We start from the raw sequence: 20265 nt of genomic DNA, 5'->3' as shown, positions 1-20265 counted from the left end.
AAATGTAACACCTACCTTCATGACAGAGCTAGTGTAAGAAAAGGACTGAGACAGTGCTTGGCACATTGTATATGCTTAGTTTGACTATTATTAGTGTTCAAAATCCTATGTTCTTCCGGGGCGGCCGGATGGCTAAGTTGGTTAGAGCACGAGCTCTCAACAACAAGGTTGCCAGTTCAATTCCCGCTGCGCCCCCTGCAACTAAAGATTGAAAACGGCAACTGGACTTGGAGCTGAGCTGCGCCCTTCACAACTACACTGAAGGACAGCAACTTGGAGCTGATGGGCCCTGGAGAAACACATTGTTCCCCAATATTCCCAATTAAAAAAAAAATCCTGTGCTCTTCCAACAATACCAAACTGTTTCCCTGACTCCATTTTTGAACTTCCACATTCTATATTGAAATTTAAAAAGAATCAATGTTTATTAACTTAAATTTGTCTCTGTAACCTTTGTCCTCTATATTTTTCATGCCGTATTACCGTGTTGTGTAACTTTGAACAAGTTATTTAAGGTGTCTGGGTCTAATTTGCATATTGCAAAGGCCGGATAATTCTTAATCCAGGTAGCATAGCTCAGCAATGGAGAGTGTGGCTCTGGACTGGTCTCCATTGGTTTAAATGCCAGTTCTCATTGATCACTGGCTGCATAACTGGGGGCAAACTGGATAATCTCCATGTGCCTTGATTTTTCCTGGTTTGTAACTGGAGCTAGTAACCACATCTGCCTCATAGGGTTGTTGTGAGGATTAATGAACTAGTATATATAAAGTATACTATTTAGGACAGTGCCAGACGTGTAGGAAACACTCAAAAAATGTTTCCCAGCTTATTGTTATTAGCTACAAAATAAGATTACACTGATCAGTTTTTCTCCAATCTTAGTGAGAAAAATTTCTACTGTCTTGTTACTCTATCCATAGCCTGACTCCCCTCTCCCTTTTCCTTTCCTTTCCTCAATGTTTCTGAACCACAACAAAAGCTGTGGAGACTGCTGGGAACACTGGTCAGGGGACCGCACCAGCCTGCCATCTCTTTCAGTTCTAAACTCCCATAACTCCTTTTTGTCTAATCGGTCCTCAAGTGCTCTCAAGACAACCAATGATTAATCCTGTGGCTTTTTTCCCGATGGCTTCTGAGGCAAGCGTTATCCTTTTCTGAAATGCTTTGTATTTCAATATCAAAGAAATAAAAAAAGCAATAAAATTAGACACTAACAAAACCAAATAGCAGTGATCTCATAAATGAAACTGATAGTAGCAAGGAGGAACAACCAGAATGACTAATAAGACAACAAACTTTTCTACCAAAGGAATAAGGGATAAAGGATGAGGAATCGGCATCAGTAACACCATTTAACCACCCCTTGTGATCTCACATGCCACTCAGGGGTATCACATACCCCTGGTAGGTGCAAATCTGGTTTTTGTGAAGCTACACACAAGTGGCATGAACCCTCAGCTCATGAAGATGAGAGTTTACTTGGTCTTTCATTTCAGCTTTCCTGATTTCTACTTTCAGATGAAATTTACCATGAAACCAAAAAAAATACTGTATATATTTATCCCTATTTAATTCCCTGTCTTCTTGGTTATGGAAAAGAACCAGCATACCTTACTTTCTTTAAAAAGTGGGGACAATGTGGGGAGGAGCATAGCTCAGGGGAAAGAAATTCTGTGTACCACAACCGTGATATTCAGGGGTTCAAAAAAATCCTTTCACAGTGGTGGGTGAGGGGCTGCTATTTTATATAGAGGCTCAAGGAAAAGCCTCTCTGAGAAGGCAATGTTTGGGCTGAGACCTGAAGGAAGTGAGGGAGCAAGCATAGGTATACGGGAGATAGTGTCCAGATAGTAATAGTACATGCAAAGGTCCTGAGGCAGAAACGTGCTCGGTCTGTGGGAGGAACGCCAAGGAGGCCAGTGTGGCTGACACAGCATCAGGAAGGAGGATAGAGGCAGTAGGGAGGACGTCAGAGAGGCGGGGGAGACCAGGCAGGTGTAGGCTCTTGATTTGTCTCCAGGAGAGGTGGGAAGACAGTAGAGGGCTTTGGGCCGAGGAGTACCATTTTGGGTGACTGATGTCTTGTACATTTGAGGAAGTACAGGGCTAGGTTGGAGGATATGGACAGGCATAAAAGGAGGTGCGGAGATGTGCTACCATGAGACAATAGTGCCAAGTGCCGATGTCGAGCTTGCTTACTAAGAATGATGCAATGTACTGGTTCAGGCCGCGCAAAACTTTTAAAAAGGAGAAAATTCCAAATCAGCACTTTCCCTGTTCCATGACACTTGGTGCAGGTCTACAAGCACATGGAGAATGAGCGTGAGATGTACTCTGCAGGGAAAACACTCAGTCTCCTCTTTGAAAGTCTAGCCATCAGATAATCTTTCTAGGCCTCATCTAACAATTCAACTAAGCCTCTAGAGACAACTTGGTGGGCACTAAAGGGTGTCCACACACAATCACTCATGGTCCTCCAAGAAGCCTTGGGAGGTCAGCAGGGCAGGCAGTATTGCCCTCCTTTGACAAATAAGGACACACTAGGAGACATGGTAGGAGAGGTTCCTGTTCAGATCACATGGCTGGCTGGTGGTGACAACTGAGGTTGCCATGTTCTTGGTGCTGAATTCAAGTTCTTTACCTGATTATCAGTCTACCGAGATATCAAGGCAGTCATTCCCTAGTGAAGGAAATTCACACACAAAGGGATGCAATCGAGTCACAGAGGACATTACTTTGGGAATAACACCGAGGAATCCCCCGCCTTGACGTTAGGGGATTTATTCTCTTATGACAGATGGTGAATTAGTATCTTATCCTAGATATTTTTGTGTGTAATGTTCTTATATGAACAGTGGGAAAACATGGCTTGTGAAAAGATGCACCATTTGTAAAAGGGAAAAGGTGCCACTGTTTCTTTTAACACCCAAGCACACCTGATCTACTGGAACTTGTTCTTGTGTAAGCCATGGATCTACCCGTAAACCAGAAGGGAAGGGGGAGAAACTGAAAAGTACTTACTAAATAAACATCGAGCACGGAGGCATTATCATCCTGCATTTCCAGGGCATTGGGCTCAGAAGTCAAGTAGATGGTTCCCTCTTCCAAGGTAAACGTTGAACTGGAAGGTAAACCTTTACTGAAAAAATAAAGAAGAATAATGATGAGATGTGGCCTCCAAAACCAAATCCAAGGACACCTCCAAAGTTGGGGTTAAAGAGGCCAAGGTGGGAAACTTTTTGGGATGAAAAAAAATTGTGGGGAGTTTGAGAGAAATATGGTCATGCCTGGAGATAGGCTCACTTGAGTTTAAATTGGTTTTACCAGTAGTGAATTTTCTACTTTGGTGCATAAAACATCTCTTCACCTTTCTGAGAGGTGATTTGTGGGTCCCATGCCTAGTGAGGGAGAATTGCTGTGAACCTAGAGACCCACTGGTCACCTTTGACTTTGAATAGTTTGTTCTCGCTGCTTAAGTTCTCCTCCCACACTTTTATGTTTTGCTAGTTTATAAACGATAACCTTGTTTATCATTAACATTGATGATTTCTTTCTAATGGTTTTTCGTTTTAGTAAGACATGTTCAATTACATCCATGGTTCTCATCCAAACTTTACTGTGTGCCAAAATCCCTTGGAGGGCTGTTTGAAACCCAATTTCCTGGGCTCCAGCTCTAGAGTTTCTGATTCAGTTGGTGTGATGTGGAGCCCGTGGATTTGCACTTCTAGCACGCCCCCAGGTGATGCTTCTGCTGCTGGTCCAAGGCCTACACTCTGGGTAACAATTGCATAAATACAGAGCATTGTATTATGTGCTCTGTGAGGACAGCCTAAATGTACCCTTAATAACAACAAAAAAAAGCCAAAGGAATGCAGGTAGATAGTTGTATTGAAGGAAAACCATTTATGAAAGGAAACCAGTTTGTTTTGTGATTTATATGATATTATATATTATATAATATAATATGTAACTATATTATAACTTGAGTTAACTGTTTAAGTAATTGGTCCATTTTCATGGTATTTAAATCGGGAATGAAGAGCTCAGGAATGTACAGTCTTTCCCCCACCGAAATAAAAGTTAGTTATATTTTAACCTATGGAAATTTGCCATGTGATGGTTTTGTGGGAACAAAATTTCCATAAACAAGGGTGGAAGTGTGATACTGGTGTTAGACAAGCTGGGAGAAGGGGCCGGCCATTGGCCATATGGAACATCTTGATGGCAGAGGGCTGTGGCTTTCTCTGGGCAGGAGGGCTGAGAGCAGGAGTGCAGAAGACTTCACTCTCACCTTCCCCGTTACCGGGACCTGTCCCCCTTCTGGGCTTAACTCAGAGCTCATCCCTTCTGAAAACTCCCGTCTACAGTCATGTTCTGAGTTTCTTGTCTGAGCCTCTCACTTAGATGGGAGACTACTAAGGACATTGTACTCCTCTGTCCTTCTTTACTCTGGGAACTACAATAATTCTATTTCTGTACATATTTAGCTAGTAATTGAAGGTTTGTGAAATAGATATCCTGACCTTTTCAGTATTAAAAAAAAAACCTTGTCAAAAAATTAATAAAGGAGGTTCATTTGTATTTCTTTCCCAATCATAAAAGACATAATGAGAAAATTGTAAAACTACAGGCTAGTGGTGGGAGGAAGTAGGGAAATCTCTCTTAAGTCTTCCATTTGGTGATATTTGAGGATGTGGAAATCAAGGGATTAAAACCACTTCACTTTTGGCTTGATATATTTTCTCCTAAATTTTAAACACAGTACAAAAAAATTTAAAAAGTCCTTTTGCTTTTAAAAAAACCTAAGATGGGTCATACAGTATGGGAAACAGAGTTTATTCCAACTGATTTTAAAGGGCAGGGTTAACACGGCCTTCTCCCATTGAGCCGTCGACTTTATATTGTAAACCTTCACAGATTTCTTGAATTAAGTAAACCATCAGTTTTCAAGGGACACTATTTTGAGAGGCACTGTGTAGCAATAAACATTGCTCAGGTTATTTTTTGGATCGAAACAAGAATGCAGTTATGGGCTTCATTTGACTTTTGCCTTTCAATTGTTAAGATGCCATTCGCTACTCCTGTGGGTAGAAAATGATCCTGCCTGGTTAAGCCTTATGAGAAAGATAAATTCTTCATTTACTGAAACATCAAAACAAACAAGGTGGTCAGAAAATATGTAAATTGTGGCATGTCCCTTGATTTTTATTTCTATTTTTTTGGGGTTTTGTGTTTTATATATAATTAAATACAATTTAAAAATATTTAATTTATAGTCTTATAATTAAAAAAAATCTCTAATGGCTCCTGGGTTATTTTGTAAACATATAATTTGATGAGATTCAAAACTGTTTTCCCCTTCTTGTTTGAAGACTTCACTCTTACGTTTGAGTTTTTAGTTATGATTTTTATTTCCCACGTATAACCAAGAATATTTTAGAAGTGCTTTTCTTTTAAAATCTTTTTTAATGGCACTACCTATTGTGTAAAATATTCCTAAAAAGTAATCCTCCTCTCTCTATTGTCCTCTTCTGATCCAAATGGACACTTTGGTCAACGTTGCTTAAGCAGCAGTTGGCCATAATCAGAAGTGTCTGGACACTGATGGTAACCACTTTGAGCACCTCTTGTAATTGCAGAAGTCAAATGTGACTTGTGTTCATCTTTTGTTATTGGTATGTATTGACTATTACAATTTTAATACAGTTTTCCTTTCTTAAAATGTCTACACATTTTTTTGGCACCCTCTGTATATATCCACACAAAAACTTGTACATGAATTTTCACTGCAGCATTATTCATAATAGCCAAAAAGTGGAAATAGTCCAGATAAATAATTCACACAATGGAATGTTATTCAGCAATAAAAAAATAATGAAGTACTGATATATGCAACAATATGGGTGAAACCTTGAAAACATTATGCTTAAAGAAAGAAGCTGGTCATAAAGGACCACATATTATGTGATTTATGTGAAATGTACAGAATAGGCAAATCTATAGAGTTAGCAAATAGATTAGTGGTTGCTAGGGGCAGGGATAAGAGGGGAATAGAAAGTGACTTAGGTATGGGGTTTATTTTTTGGGGTGTTGAAAATGTTCTAAAATTAGATTCTGGTGATAGTTATGTAACTCTGGGGATATATGAAAAACCACAAAACTGTATACTTTAAATGGATGAATTTTACGGTATGGGAAATATATCTCAATCAAGTTAAAAAAAAGTTACTTAAGGGTCATGATTTTAAACTAGCTCTCTCAGCTCATAGTATTAGAAATACCAGAAATTTGATGGAATAGATATTTTAGGTCACATACATTTTAGAACTGTTTTGAATAAAGCCCTCATTTATTTTCCAGTCTTTCAAAACACATTTTCTTTTTCCTACTACAGAAAAAATTCTAGTTGACCTGACAACATGAGAGAGTTGGGCTCTGAGATTTCCAGCCCTGAAGAGATCATGTGTGCCGCCCGTGGAAGCCTGGGAAACCTACAGTGTCACAGGCCAGTGCTGCTGTAGCACATGGCGCAGGTGAGGGGCCCTCCATCCTGGAGGATGTCCAGCCTAGAGGTTGCAAACCGCTGACCCACATACCTGCTCTGGCTGGGACAAGTGTGTTTGGGGTCCAAAAAGACTTTCTGAATTTGAATTATTGCTAAATTCAGAAATAGGAAATTCCCACAAAAACCCAGTTTTCTAACACTTCTTATGAGAAACCAGAAGAGCTGGCAACTCGGAGCCCATATTTTTTGAGTAGCAAAGAGGTTGTGGTTGACCCCTTTAAACTGGGCATGTCTTCTCAAGTTCTCCATCATCCCCACTATGCTCTTCTGTATCAAACCAGGCCTGTTCTACTCATTTGCATCATCTCTGTCTGGCTCCTCTGTGTCCTTGTCAGCCCAACACGTCTATTTCACAGATGAGAAAACTGAAACCCAGGGAGCACAGTGGCTTGCTCAAGGTCACATTGTAATGGAACAGAAGTAGGATCTGAACATTGTTTTCTGATTGAGCATGTTTTCTGTGGTTATCTCTGCTGAAATGTGCCCAAACCAAGGTGGCTAAGGCTAATGTGTTAGAAACTTGAAAATCATCTAAAGCAGCAAAACCAAGTGCAGTATGTGATGCTTGGTGTGAGCTGTGGTGATCTTTGTTCTCTTGAGAAGAGTATGAGGGACTGAAAATTATGAGGAAAAATAAGTAGGCAAAATATGCTTTACAAAGCAACATGTTTTGGTAGTTATATCTTTGTTATATTAAATTGTAAACTGGAAGTTCTAGAAACAAATATGTCAATGGGCAGAGTTTGAAATGTTGCATGTTACTTGTTTTACATTTAAAAGATATATATATATCTTTTTATATATATATCGATATATATTTAAAAGATATGTATATATATTTCAGTACTTTTAACAATTAAATTTATTGGGGTAACATTGTTACTAACATTATATATGTTTTAAGCACACAAGTGTATAATACATCATCTGTATATTGTACTGTGTGCTCACCACCCAAAGTCTAGCCTCCTTCCGCCACCATATATTTGACCTCCTTTACCCTCTTCATTTTCCCTCATCCTCCAACCCCTCTGGTAACCACGCTTTTGTATCTATGAGTTTGTTTTTTTGTTGTTGTTCATTTGTTGCTTTGTCTTATATCCCACGTATGACTGAAATCATATGTTTCTTGTTCTTTTCTGTCTGATTTATTTCACTGAGCATGATGCTCTCATGATCCATCTATGTTGTCACAAATGGCAGTATTTCATCTTTTCTTATGGCCAGTAATATTCCATTGTATATATGTACCACATCTTTATCCAATCATCCATCGAAGAACAGTTAGGTTGTTTCTATGTCCTGGCTACCAGGAATAATGCTGCAATGAACATAGGGGTACATATATCTTTACAAATAAAATGTTTTCAAAATTCAGGTAGATATCCAGAAGAGGGATTGCTCTGTCATAGGGTAGCTCTATTCTTAATTTCTGAAGAACCTTCATACTGTTTTCCATAGTGGCTATATCAATTTATATTCCCACCAGCAGAGTCCGAGGGTTCCTTTTCTCCACAGCTTCTCCAACACTTATTACTTGTCTTGTTGATAATAACCATTCTAATTGGTGTGAGGTGGTATCTCATTGTGGTTTTGATTTGCATTTCCCTTATAGCGAGTGAATCTGAGCATCTCTCCATATATCCATTGGCGATCTGTATGTCTTCTTGGGAAAAGTCTCTGTTCAGGTCCTCTCCCCAATTTTCAATAATGGGATTGTTTTTTGTTAAGTAGTCTGAGTTCTTTATATATTTTGGATATTGGCCCTTTATGGAGGTGTTGTTTGCAAATAAATGCTACCATTTGGTTGGTTGTCTTTTTGTTTTGTTGATAGTTTCTTTTGCTGTGCAGAAGCTTTTTAGTTTGATATAGTCCCATTCATTTATTTTTGCTTTTAGCTCCCTTGCCTTTGGAGTCCAGTTCACAAAAACCCCTCTGAGACCAAGGTCCATAAGTTTAGTACTTGTGTTTTCTTCAATGTATTTTATTGGTTTTGGTTTTATATTCAAATCTTTAATGCATTTTGATCTTGGACTTCTAACCTCCAGCACTGTGAGAAAAATTTTTGTTGGTTAGGCCACTTAGCTTATGGTACTATGTTATGGCAGCCTTAGCAAACTAATACACCCACATTCTTAGCAGCATTATTCACAGTAGCCTCTAGGTGGAAGCAACCCAAGTGTCAATTGACAGCTGGATACACAAAATGTGGTATTATATACCGTGGAGTATTATTCAGGCTTAAAAAGGGAGCAAATTCTGACACATGTCACAACAAGGTTCAACCTTGAGGACATTATGTTAAGTGAAATAAGGCAGTCATAAAAAGACAAATATTGTATAATTCCATTTATACGCAGGATCTGGAGTCGTCAAATCATAGAGATAGAAAAGAAGGTAGAAGGATGGGTGCTGGTGGCTGGGGAATGGAGAGTTGTTAATGGGCATAGACTTGCAGTTTTACAAGATGGAAAAAGAGTGCTGGTGCTTGGCTGTACAACAAAATCAATGTATTGATATAACTGAATTGTACACTTAAAAATGGCTAAGATGGTAAATTTTATGCTATATGTATTTTACAATTTAAAAAAGCAACATATTTTAAAAATAACAAATATCTGATATTTAATAAGAACTCTAAAACTATTTAAGCTAATAGTTTAATACTTAAGCAAAAAAAAAACACAACAACTCTGTATAGAGCCCTATGTAATTAGGAATTTATATAGTAAAGTCCCATTAAGTATATTCTGAATAATCTGACTTATTAACATGTCTTGGCATTGAGTGAAATCTTATTATCCTCATTATTCAGTATGTACTAAGATCGGAGTACAGAACTGGCATGTTACTTCTCTAGAAATCTTAGATTAGGTACTGTCTGCCACCTAAGAAAGGATGAGAATACATTTCAGGGAAACAGACACCTGAACTGATAAAGCATGACAGGCAGAGCATGAAATCAGGAATCAGATAATTCAGCTTCAAATTTTGGCTCTTCCACTTTGTTCAGTGTGAAATTTGATACATTTCTTAACCCTTCTGGGTTCTAGTTTCCCACGCGTAAAATGAGTGTACGGCACAAATACCCATTGAGGTACTAGGATATAGCAGATATCAAAATAAACAAGAATCTCTGCTGGAATCTACATAGTATTGAGGAAGACAATGAAATAAATGCTTAAAATACACTATATTTATGTTGGTCCAAAATGCTAAGGAGAAAAACAAAAAAGCATGGAAAAGAGAAGAGAGGGAGTGAAGGGCTTAGGAGGCCTTCTCCAAGCTGCAAACTCTGCTTGCTCTGCCCTTGGAGTCTGTAGGATCGCAGGCCTGAGTCAGACACTAGAAAGAACATATGTGTCCCTTATACTCCCTGCGGCACATATCAAGCTCTCCAAAGTATCTCACTCAAGCCCCTTCCCCTGTGCTGGGAGAGGCGTCCCCAGTCCCTGACTGGTCTCTCTAAAGTTCACATTCTAACTGCCAACTCTTTTCTTGGTCTCTCTAACTTCTTTTAAAGGCTGGAGGTAGGTGGTCAGCTAACAATTACAAAACTGGTTTCTGACCACTTCCTTTGCAAGTCCTGTAGTCTCAGACCTTGCTTTTGTTTTGGGCCTCAGTTGAAATTGATAGTCAAAATATTTCATTTTAACATTCTATCATGCTATTTTTAGCAAAAAGATTAAATGGTAAAGGTTATCACATAATTTAAAATAAAGGCGTATTTTTTTCCTAATCGAGATATTTCATACAGGACATAAAGTATTTTTTGGGCTTAAGAAACTTTATACGTGAATATGTATGTTTATGTCCATTGCTACTTATGAAAATTAATGAAATGTAATTACTAATAGAGTAGAGAGATAATGCAAGAATAAATCATCCAACCCAAATAAATGTACCCAGAGCCTTCCTTGGCGATGCCCCAAGTAATAAAGGTAAAATGTGTTCTAAAAAGGATTTTTACTTAAATATCTGGGCCACCGATCTATTTCATGTTTGTTTCTCTTCAGTGCTGACATTGGGAAATATTCTGTTACTCCTGTTTTCTTACTGTAATGTTGGTTTCCTGGGCACAAGCCTATTTGGAATCAATTTCTAATTTCTCTGGCTGAGAATTTCCCAGATTCCATTTTAGGGGTCACTTATAAGTGAGGGCACCTCTCTTGGGAAGAATGCCCTCAAAATCCAGAGGTCAAGTCAGAGGCCCTGCCATTCTTCTGCCTCCTAGCTTGGGAATATCCATTTCTAGAAGCAGTGTTACATGTCTGGGCTGAAGGGTCTGGCTGCCTGCCTGGGTTCTGCACCAGCGAGTTCTGCCACAATTCCCTCAAGTCAGACTGTCTGAGGGCTAATTGCACCTAATTTGTAATAAGGCACGGACACTTAATCTACCAGTTCTGTTCTTCCCTTGTAAAAGCAGAGGAGCTGCCAATCCTCTTCAGCTGCTCTATGCTCTGCTCGCATGGCAAACTTGTCACAGGGAAGAGGGACAGGAGGGGGATTTTGATGTCCTCCAAAAGCTCTCTCTGGGAGCAGATGGTAATGATTCTCTGATGCCTCTGTGTCATTTACAAAAATGTTCCTTTCTGCTACCAGTAACATTAGCTAATGCTCACTGAAGAGCATTAGCCTGGCTGGACTGCTGAAAAGTCATCAATCACTTTATAGCCTGGAACAGTCTGATTTCTTCTGTTTGCAGACCTAATGAGTGTTTTATAGCTAATTCGCATGGGGCATTTGCTCAGAGAACATAAGGTACAATCTACAGTTTTTGTCTTTTAAAAGTCTTCCTCTCACTGCCTTTTTAAATCAAAGTATTTATATCAATATATATCACATGACACAGATGACTTATGATGAAATAAACGACCTCCTGCCCCATGCCACCCCAGTAGCCCCAAGGGGCAGCTCCTTTAATGATTTCTCTTTTTAGCTTTTCTGGTGGTTCCCTTCATATCTTTTGATAGATCAGGGAATAAAAGATAGTCTCAACCAAAGCATCTATTGATTCCAAATGAAGGACATCGATCCTCTCCTACTCTGTGCTTCTTCCTGACATTTACTGTTTCTATATTTTTATTTTGTTACTGTGAATAATATACTAAATAACCTTTTTTATTCCATCAAGCATGCACTATATATCCTTTCATTTTCCACATTATTTCATCTTTGTCCCTGCTTTTCCCTCTTACTTTGTGTTAGGTACACTTAAATTTTTTTTTATCTCTGCTTTGTCATGGCTGTTGTTATTTATATTCTATTTTGAAGTTATAGCCAAATTTTTCCTGCTTTGCTCATGGACTGGCTCCAGAAATAGAAAATCAATATATATAGTTTATATTATGACTATGTAAATGCTGTTAATGCTTGGTCAAGAGTGAGTTAGGGTTACATTTCCCTCTCTGGGTTCAAAGTCATGATTGCTGGGCCAGGCAAAGTAAAATGTTCCCAACATCAAGGTTAAATGGAGTGTTATCTCTCTCCTTTATGTTTGCTTAAATCCAGGACCCAGAGAGTGTTTCGACTAATGTTCCCAACATCAAGGTTAAATGGGGTGTCTCCTCTCCCTCACTTTTGCTTAAATTCAGGACCAGAGAGTGTTTAGACTAAGAGCAGAGGCCTAGATACAAGCCCTGCTTTTCCAATTATTTGTTGTAACACCAGGCAAGAAATGAAACTGAGCTCCTGGTTCCTCATCTATATATGAGAATGACAGTTCCTGCCCAGTCCAACTCATAGGGCCATCAAGAAGACCAAGTCAGATAATGCAATGAAAGAAGGACCAACAGAGGGTATGCTGTTTTGTATAAACAACGGGAATACTCCTGTGACTTCCACCTTTGGGACTCTGCCTATTTCCTGGGGAGAAGGGGCTTTGATGAGCTCTGGGTGCATAGAGACGATTTTGGAAAGAATTCCATTTCTACTCTTCTAAGTTTAGCTACCAGAACATTACTTGATAACAAATGTGGATAGGAAAACTCTACCTGCAGAGAAAACCCACAAATACAGCTGTCTCACTTGTTCAGTCCTAAAGCCATCTTCTGCTTAAGGGAGGGCACATGCCAACATGACTCAGGCATGTCAGATGTGATGATAGTCAAGCCAATGCAGTGAGCCCTCCTCAGGGTGGGGCTACTTTAGGGTGTGGAATTCTGCAGCACAGGCACTGGTGGACCTATTTGTAGCCTGGACAGTGTCAGGTGCAGCTCATTGCATGCCCCCCATCCCCCGCTGCCTCCCATCCCCCCCAGCATGGAGCATCTCTTCCTCAGCTCCTTGCTCAGTGTACAGCCAGTCTGCAAGACTCCCCAGCATGGACCCGGAGAAGCGGGAAGCCCTTGGCCATGGTCACTGTGTGCAGACTTTACACCCATCTTCCTAACCCACCCTGCCAAACAGCCTCTCAGAGGGATCTTTTTCTTTCTCTGTCTTTTTAGTCATGAGCACAGCTGCTGCTCTTCCATGCTTTCCCACTTTTGCTAATTTTAGACCAGGAGGCCTTCTGCTTCAAATGAAGGCAAGCAGAGCACAGGCTCTCTCTCTGGTATGGAGTGATAGCTGCCACGTGGGGGTAGACCTTGGGTTTAACTGTGTGCTGCCAAGTCTATTTGTGCCTAACACTGAAACTGGACCCTAATAGTTTTTTTTCTTCTTCTACTTTTGAGTGTGTTTCAGGAGATAACAGACCTCCACACAGGGCTCCAGAAACTACCAGACCAAGCCAGATCAAACTGGTCCTAGAGGCTTGAGCAGGCACAGTTCACAGCTAAATAACCCTAAGCTGACCTCAACAGCACAGTGGAACCAAAATTTATGGAACTCAAGTAGCAGAGCTGCTACTTTTACCACCCAGAGCCCATTAAGAAGCACGAGGTCCATCAATAAGGAAGACCCAGTGCAGGGACCAAACGGGGACAGACAGGACTGATCAAACTCTGCCAGATCGGAATTTCTTTGTTCTGTTTTGCCCCTTCCACATCCCTACCCTTAGATGTCTTAGTTCCAAGAATACCCACTCAGACCCCCTGAATTAGACTAAATAAATAAATATGTATAACTTCTCCTTACCCTCACCTCTTAAAATTGATCCCAACTCTTTGTTCAGACTAAATAAATAAATATGTATAACTTCTCCTTACCCTCACCTCTTAAAATTGATCCCAACTCTTTGTTCAGACTAAATAAATAAATATGTATAACTTCTCCTTACCCTCACCTCTTAAAATTGATCCCAACTCTTTGTATCAGTCTTTGTTCAGGGAGGCTGATGTGAGTTTCACCTATGGTCTCCTCATTCAGCTGGACTGATGAATAAATCTCTTTCTCTGCAAAAACCTGCTGACTCAGACTTTCGGCTTCTCTGTAAGTGACAGGCATCCAACTCACCACCTTTGTTCTGTAACATTAGTTCTGGGGACAGGAAGCTACCATTGCTCAAAGAGTGGGCAGCAATTGAGCTCCCATCACTGGCAGCCTTAGAACCAAGCATAGAAATGCGGTGAGAGCCCTCCCTTTGAGGACAGTATGTGTACGGGCGTGGGTGGTGGCTGGAGGAAGAAACTTTTTCAAAAAGGAACCCTTATCCAACTTCAGGGAACTTTTTCACCATACATCTCTATAAGGTTTATTTTTCTTTCCAACAGCCACCCACATACATTTAAAGCCAGCAGTCATCACTGACCGATATTTATACTGAGATGATTATATTATAGGCATTATTTCATCTAATCATTAAAGATAACCCTGGTAGGTTGGGTGTCTTCCTATTTATTTTGTGCATGAGTATTAAGGCTAACTGTCTAAACAGTTAATAAATGGTGACACCTGGATTTGAATCCAAGTGTGGGGACAGAGTCCCAGAGAGCAGTTTCCAGGCTCTCGGCCTCACGTGGAAAGGTGCTGGCTTGGTTATTAGATGGCCAGCCGCTGTAATCAGATGGCCATTCACTGTGGCTGGGTGGCCATCAGCTGTTACCAGTTAGCCATTAGCCACTAATATAACTGCCATGGCTACGCTAGGGGGTTGGCTGGTGGGTTGGTGAGTTGGTTGGTTGGCAGAGAAGCGGACGGCAGATTGCGGCTCCTGCTTCCTGTGTCTCCAACCCAGTCGTCAGCAAGAATATAGTGATATGACTCCCCTATCTATGGCTCATTTGGTGTTCCTTTTTGGCCTCACCATGTCCTGCATTCTTATGCGGGGAGCCGGACCTAAGACCCCGCATAGCACCAAGGCTGACTCTGGAGCCATGTGCAACATATATTGCCTCAAGCCATCTGACCACAGCAGAGAATTAGCCATTTTTCTGTGTTTCTAAGGTAATCCCAGCAACAACAGCTCACTGATAAAAGAAAAAAGTAGATTTCCAGTCAAGATAGCACAATAGGTAAACACTGTGCTTGCTTCCTCCCACAACCACATCAAAATTGCAATTAAATTACAGAACAACCATCATTGAGAAGCACCTGAAGATTGGCTGAACAGAAGTCCTATATCTAAGGACATAAAGAAGACACAGAGACTGGTAGGAGGGGTGGAGAAGTAGAAAGGGTAGGTCTTGTACCTTTGGTGTGACAATCAAAAATCAGGAGGGACATCTTGGCTATGGAGGTCTCCCCCAAGAAGCATGGGGTCCCAAGTCCACAGCTGGCTCCCCAGCCTGAGGCACCAGTGCTGGGAGGAGGAGGCCCTATAACACGTGGCTGTGAAAACCAGTGGGGATTGCATCCCAGTAAGACAGAGGGCTGCTGGAGTCTCAGGCATTCCCTTTGAGGAGACTACACACGGACTTGCTCACTCACAGACTTACTCATTCTGGGCTCCAGTGTCAGGGCAACAGCTTAAAGAGCACCAGGGACAGATGGGGAGGAACTGAATTGACTGGCTTCAGGGCAAGGGCTGGAGGGGCAGGGGTCAAGGCAGTTCTCTCCAGGAACTGAAGTGCTGACAGGCATCATTGTTCCTTTGTTGAGCCCTCCCCCCACCTAGCAGGCAGGTGCAAGTGGGCACCAAATCTGAATTCTTCATTAAGCTAGCTAACACCATTCATCCAGCCCTGATGAATCCCTGAGACCCTGCCCAACCCAATTCGCACATCTAGCGCGAGCCACTCACAGTAGCTTTTCCACACAAGTGACCAGCTTTGGCTCATGATGTGAATTTTCCTAAAATCTCTTAAAGGTCCATAAACCCCAAACAAGTAGTGGCTGGCCTCAGCATGCCCTCTGCCTCTTGATAAGTGACTGCATGCCTGGTACAAGTGGCAACCAGCCTCACCTTGCATTGTAACTCCCACCAGGTCTCCCCAAACCTGGCATAACTGCAGCCAGTATTGGCTTGGAACATAGCTTTAACTAAGTGATCACAAGCCTGGCACAAGTGGTGGATGGCCTTGGCTCACATCATGATGCTGGCCAAAGATTCCCAAGTCCGGCATTAGTGGCAGCCAGCCTCAGTTCACAGCATGGCCTCTCCCGTGCACCTTCAAGTCCAGCATAAGTGAGAGCTAAATGCAGATAACTTTGGAGCTCCCACCAGGTGAGGCACAAATGGAAGCTGACCTTGGCCTACACCATTGTCTCACCTAAGAGACTGCAGAACAAACACACCTGGTGGCCAGCTTCAGACCACACCAGTGCACCACCCCACCAGCTCCACACTGACATGCTTGAAGGGCAGACTCGGCTGGCACCAGAGCCCCACTAAAGAGACTCCTGCTCTGTGGGATCATCCCTGAACAACAGCTTGTCTGCAGCCACTCAGCCTAAGGGTGAATCCCACTCACTGATGGACCAACAGCAATGCAGGTTCAACTACAACAGGAGGATACACAGAACTCACACAAGGGACACCCCTGGAACATCCACCTCAGGTGAGCAGGAAAATTGCACTACTGGGCCCCACAGGACTACTACATAATGCCACTCTGCCAAGACTGGGAGACATAGCGGCCCTACATAATACATAGAAGAAGCGAAAACAGGGAGACAGAATAAGGAGACCAAGAAAGATGTCCCAAAGGAAAGAATAGGACAAAACTCCAGAAAAAGAACTAAATGAAATGAAGACAAGCAAGATGCAGAGTTCAAAACAATGATTATAAGGCTGCCCAAAGAACTTAGGAGAAGAATAGACGAATTCAGGGAGCACTTCAACTAAGATAAGAATCCATAAAAAAGAATGAGTCAGAAATGCAGAATATAATAACTGAAATGAAGAATACATTAGAGGGCTCAACAGCAGGTTAGATGATGCAGAGGATTGCATCAGCGACCTTGAAACAAGGGAGGGGAAAACACCAAATTGGAACAGCAAACAGAAAGTAGAATCCAAAAAAATGAGGATAGTTTGAGGGTCCTCTGGGACAATATCAGTGTACCAACATTTGTATCATATGAGAAGAAGGAGGAGAGAGAGCAAGCGATTGAAAACATATTTGAAGAAATAATGATGGAAAACTTCCCTAACCTGGTGAAGGAAATGGACATACAAGTCCAGAAAGCCCAAAGAGTCCCAAACAAGATGAACCCAAAGAGTTCCATGCATCATAATTAAAATGCCAAAGATTAAAGACGAAAAGGATCTTAGAAGTAGCAAAAGAAAAGCAGTTAGTTATGTACAAGGGGAACTCCTATAAGACTGTCAATTGATTTCTCAACAGAAACTCTGCAGAAGGGATTCGCACAAAATATTAAAAGTAATGAAAAGCAGACTTACAAACAAGATTACCCAGCAAGGCTATCATTTAGAATCAAAGGAGAAATCAAGTTTGCCAGAAAAAGCTAAAGCAATTCATCACCACTAAACCAGTTATTACAAGGAATGTTAAAGGGACTTCTTTAAGTAGAAAAGATAAAAAATATGAATAAATAAATACTGGGAAAGAAAAGAAATCTCACTGACAAAGGCAAACAGTTAAAGCAGTGGATCAACCAACTATTAAGCTAGTACAAAGGTTAAAAGGCAAAAGTAGGAAGATCATGTGTAATTACAACAATAAATCAAGAGATACATACAAATACAAAAAGTAAAAAAGGGATGACAAAAACATAAATGTGGAGAGAGTGAAAATTATAGTGCTTTTAGAATGCGTTCAAACTTAAGTGACCATCAATTTAAAATAGCCTGCTATAAGTGGGGTTTATTCCCAGGATGCAAGGTTGTTTCAATACCCGCAAATCAATTAATGTGATACAATACAGAAACAAAATGAAAGATAAAAATCATATATCATATCAATAGATGCAGAAAAAGCACCTCACAAAATCCAACATCCATTTATGATAAAAAAAAACTCAGCAAAATGGGGATGGAGGGAACACACCTCAACATCATAAAGGCCATATATGACAAACCCACAGCATACACAATACACAATAGTGTATTGTGTATTAATAACAGCATACACAATAGTGCAAAGCTGAAAGCTTTTCCTTTAAGATCAGGAACTAGACAAGGATGTCCAGTATCACCACTTTTATTCAACATAGTATTGGAAGTCCTAGCCACGCAATCAGACAAATGAAAAGAAATAAAAGGCATCTGAATTGTAAAGGAAGAAGTAAAACTGTCATTATCTGCAGATGATGTGATTCTATATACAGAGAACCATAAAGATTCCACCAAAAAACTATTAGAACTAATATATTCAGTAAAGTAGCAGGATATAAAATTAATATTCAGAAATCCATTGTATTTTTGTATACAATAACAAACTATCAGAAAGAGAAATTAAGAAAGCAATCCCATTTACAGGTGCATGAAAAAGAACAAAATACCTAGGAATAAATTTAACTAAGGAGTCAAAGACCTATACTCAGCAAACTATAAGACACTGAAGAAAGAAGTTGATGAAGACACAAATATATGGAAGGCTATACTGTGCTCATGGATAGGAAGAATTAACATGGCTAACATGTCCATACTACACCAAAACAATATACAGATTCAATGCAATCCCTATCAAAATACCAATAACATTTTTCAGAGAACTAGAATAATCATAAAATTTATATGGAACCAAAATAGAGCCAGAATTGCCACAGAAATCTTGAGAAAGAACAAAGATGGAGCAATCACACTACCTGATATAGAGTTATACTACAAGGCTAGTAAGCAAGACAGCATAGTACTAGCATAAAAACAGACATATAGATAAATGGAACAAAATAGATAGCCCAGGAATAAACCCACACCTATACGGTCATTTAATCTATAACAAAAGAGGCAAGAACATACATTAGGGTAAAGACAGTCTATTTAATAAGTGGTGTTGGAAAAACTGGACCACCTTCTTATACCATATACGAGAATAAACTAAAAATGGATTAAAGACTTAAGTGTAAGACCCAAAACCATAACACTCATAGAGAAAAACACAGACAGTACACTCTTTGACATCGCTCTTAGTAATATATTTTTTGGGGGGATATGTCTCCTTGGGCAAGGGAAATATACAAATGGGACTTCATCAAACTAAAAAGTTTCATGCATAGAAAAGGAAACCATCAACAAAATGAAAAGACAACCTACTAATTGGGAGAAGGTATTTGTCAATGATACATCTGATAAAGAGTTACTATCTGAAATATGTAAGGGACTCCAAAGGGAAAAAAAAAAACACAATGAAAAACAACAATCTGATTTAAAACGGGCGGAGGACCTAAATAGACATTTCTCCAAAGAAGATATACAGATGGCCAATAGACGTATGAAAAGATATTCAAAATCACTAATCGTTAGGGAAATGCAAATAAAAACCATAATGAGATATCACCTCACTCCTGTCAGAATAGCTATAATCAATAAATCAACAAACAAGTGTTGGTGAGGATATGAAGAAAAGGGAGACCTCATGCACTGTTGGTGGACTTGTAAACTGGTACAGCCACTATGGAAAACAGTATGGAAATTCCCCCTAAAAATTAAAAACAGAGGTACCATATTGCCCAGCAATCCCACTGTTGGGTACTTATCTAAAAGGTAACAAGAGACAAAGATGGGCATTCCATAATGATAAAGGGGATTATACAACAAGAAGATGTAACAGTCATCAATATTTATGCCCCCAATCAGGGAGCACCGAAATATACCAAGCAACTACTAACAGAACTAAAAGGAGAAATTGACCAAAACACAATTATAGTGGGGGACCTAAATACATCATTGACAGCTATGGATAGTTCATCCAAAGAGAAAACAAATAAAGAAATAGCAGCCCTAAATGACACATTAGATGAAATGGACATAATTGAGATTTCATCCTAGAACTTCCTAGAGCAATTCATCCTAGAACATCAGACTATACATTTATTTCTAATGTACATGGAACATTCTCAAGGATAGACCATATATTGGGACATAAAACTAGCCTCAGCAAATTTAAGAAGATTGAAATCATACCAAGCATATTCTCTGATCACAAGTCTTTGAAATTGGATATCAACTGCAAAAAGAAAGCAGGAAAAAACACAAATACATGGAGATTAAACAACATACTTTTAATGAACGACTGGGTCAAAGAAGAAATAAGAGGAGAGATCAAAAGATACATAGAAACAAATAAGAATGAAAATACATCCTACCAGCGAAAGCAGTGAAAGCAGTTGTAAGAGGGAAATTTTTATTATTACAGGCCTATCTCAAGAAACAAGAAAAATCCCAGATAAATAACCTCATGTTACACCTTAAA

The 20265-nt window shown here is 40.0% G+C and overlaps 1 protein-coding gene across 5 annotated transcripts in view; it reads right to left on the bottom strand.

Annotated features, from left to right (window-relative positions):
• The window catches only part of PIP5K1B (phosphatidylinositol-4-phosphate 5-kinase type 1 beta), a 283009-nt gene that overhangs the window by 11905 nt on the left and 250839 nt on the right, over positions 1-20265 (bottom strand). For all 5 annotated transcript variants that reach the window (XM_081066583.1, XM_081066581.1, XM_081066584.1 and 2 more), the window contains exon 14: positions 3025-3142. In XM_081066583.1, coding sequence (XP_080922709.1) covers positions 3025-3142 — 118 coding nt within the window. The remainder of the gene's footprint in view (positions 1-3024; positions 3143-20265) is intronic.

This window comes from Rhinolophus hipposideros (assembly GCF_964194185.1).
Source record: "Rhinolophus hipposideros genome assembly, chromosome: 11".
NCBI lineage: Eukaryota > Metazoa > Chordata > Mammalia > Chiroptera > Rhinolophidae > Rhinolophus > Rhinolophus hipposideros.
This window is presented reverse-complemented; position numbering and strand designations above follow the sequence as displayed.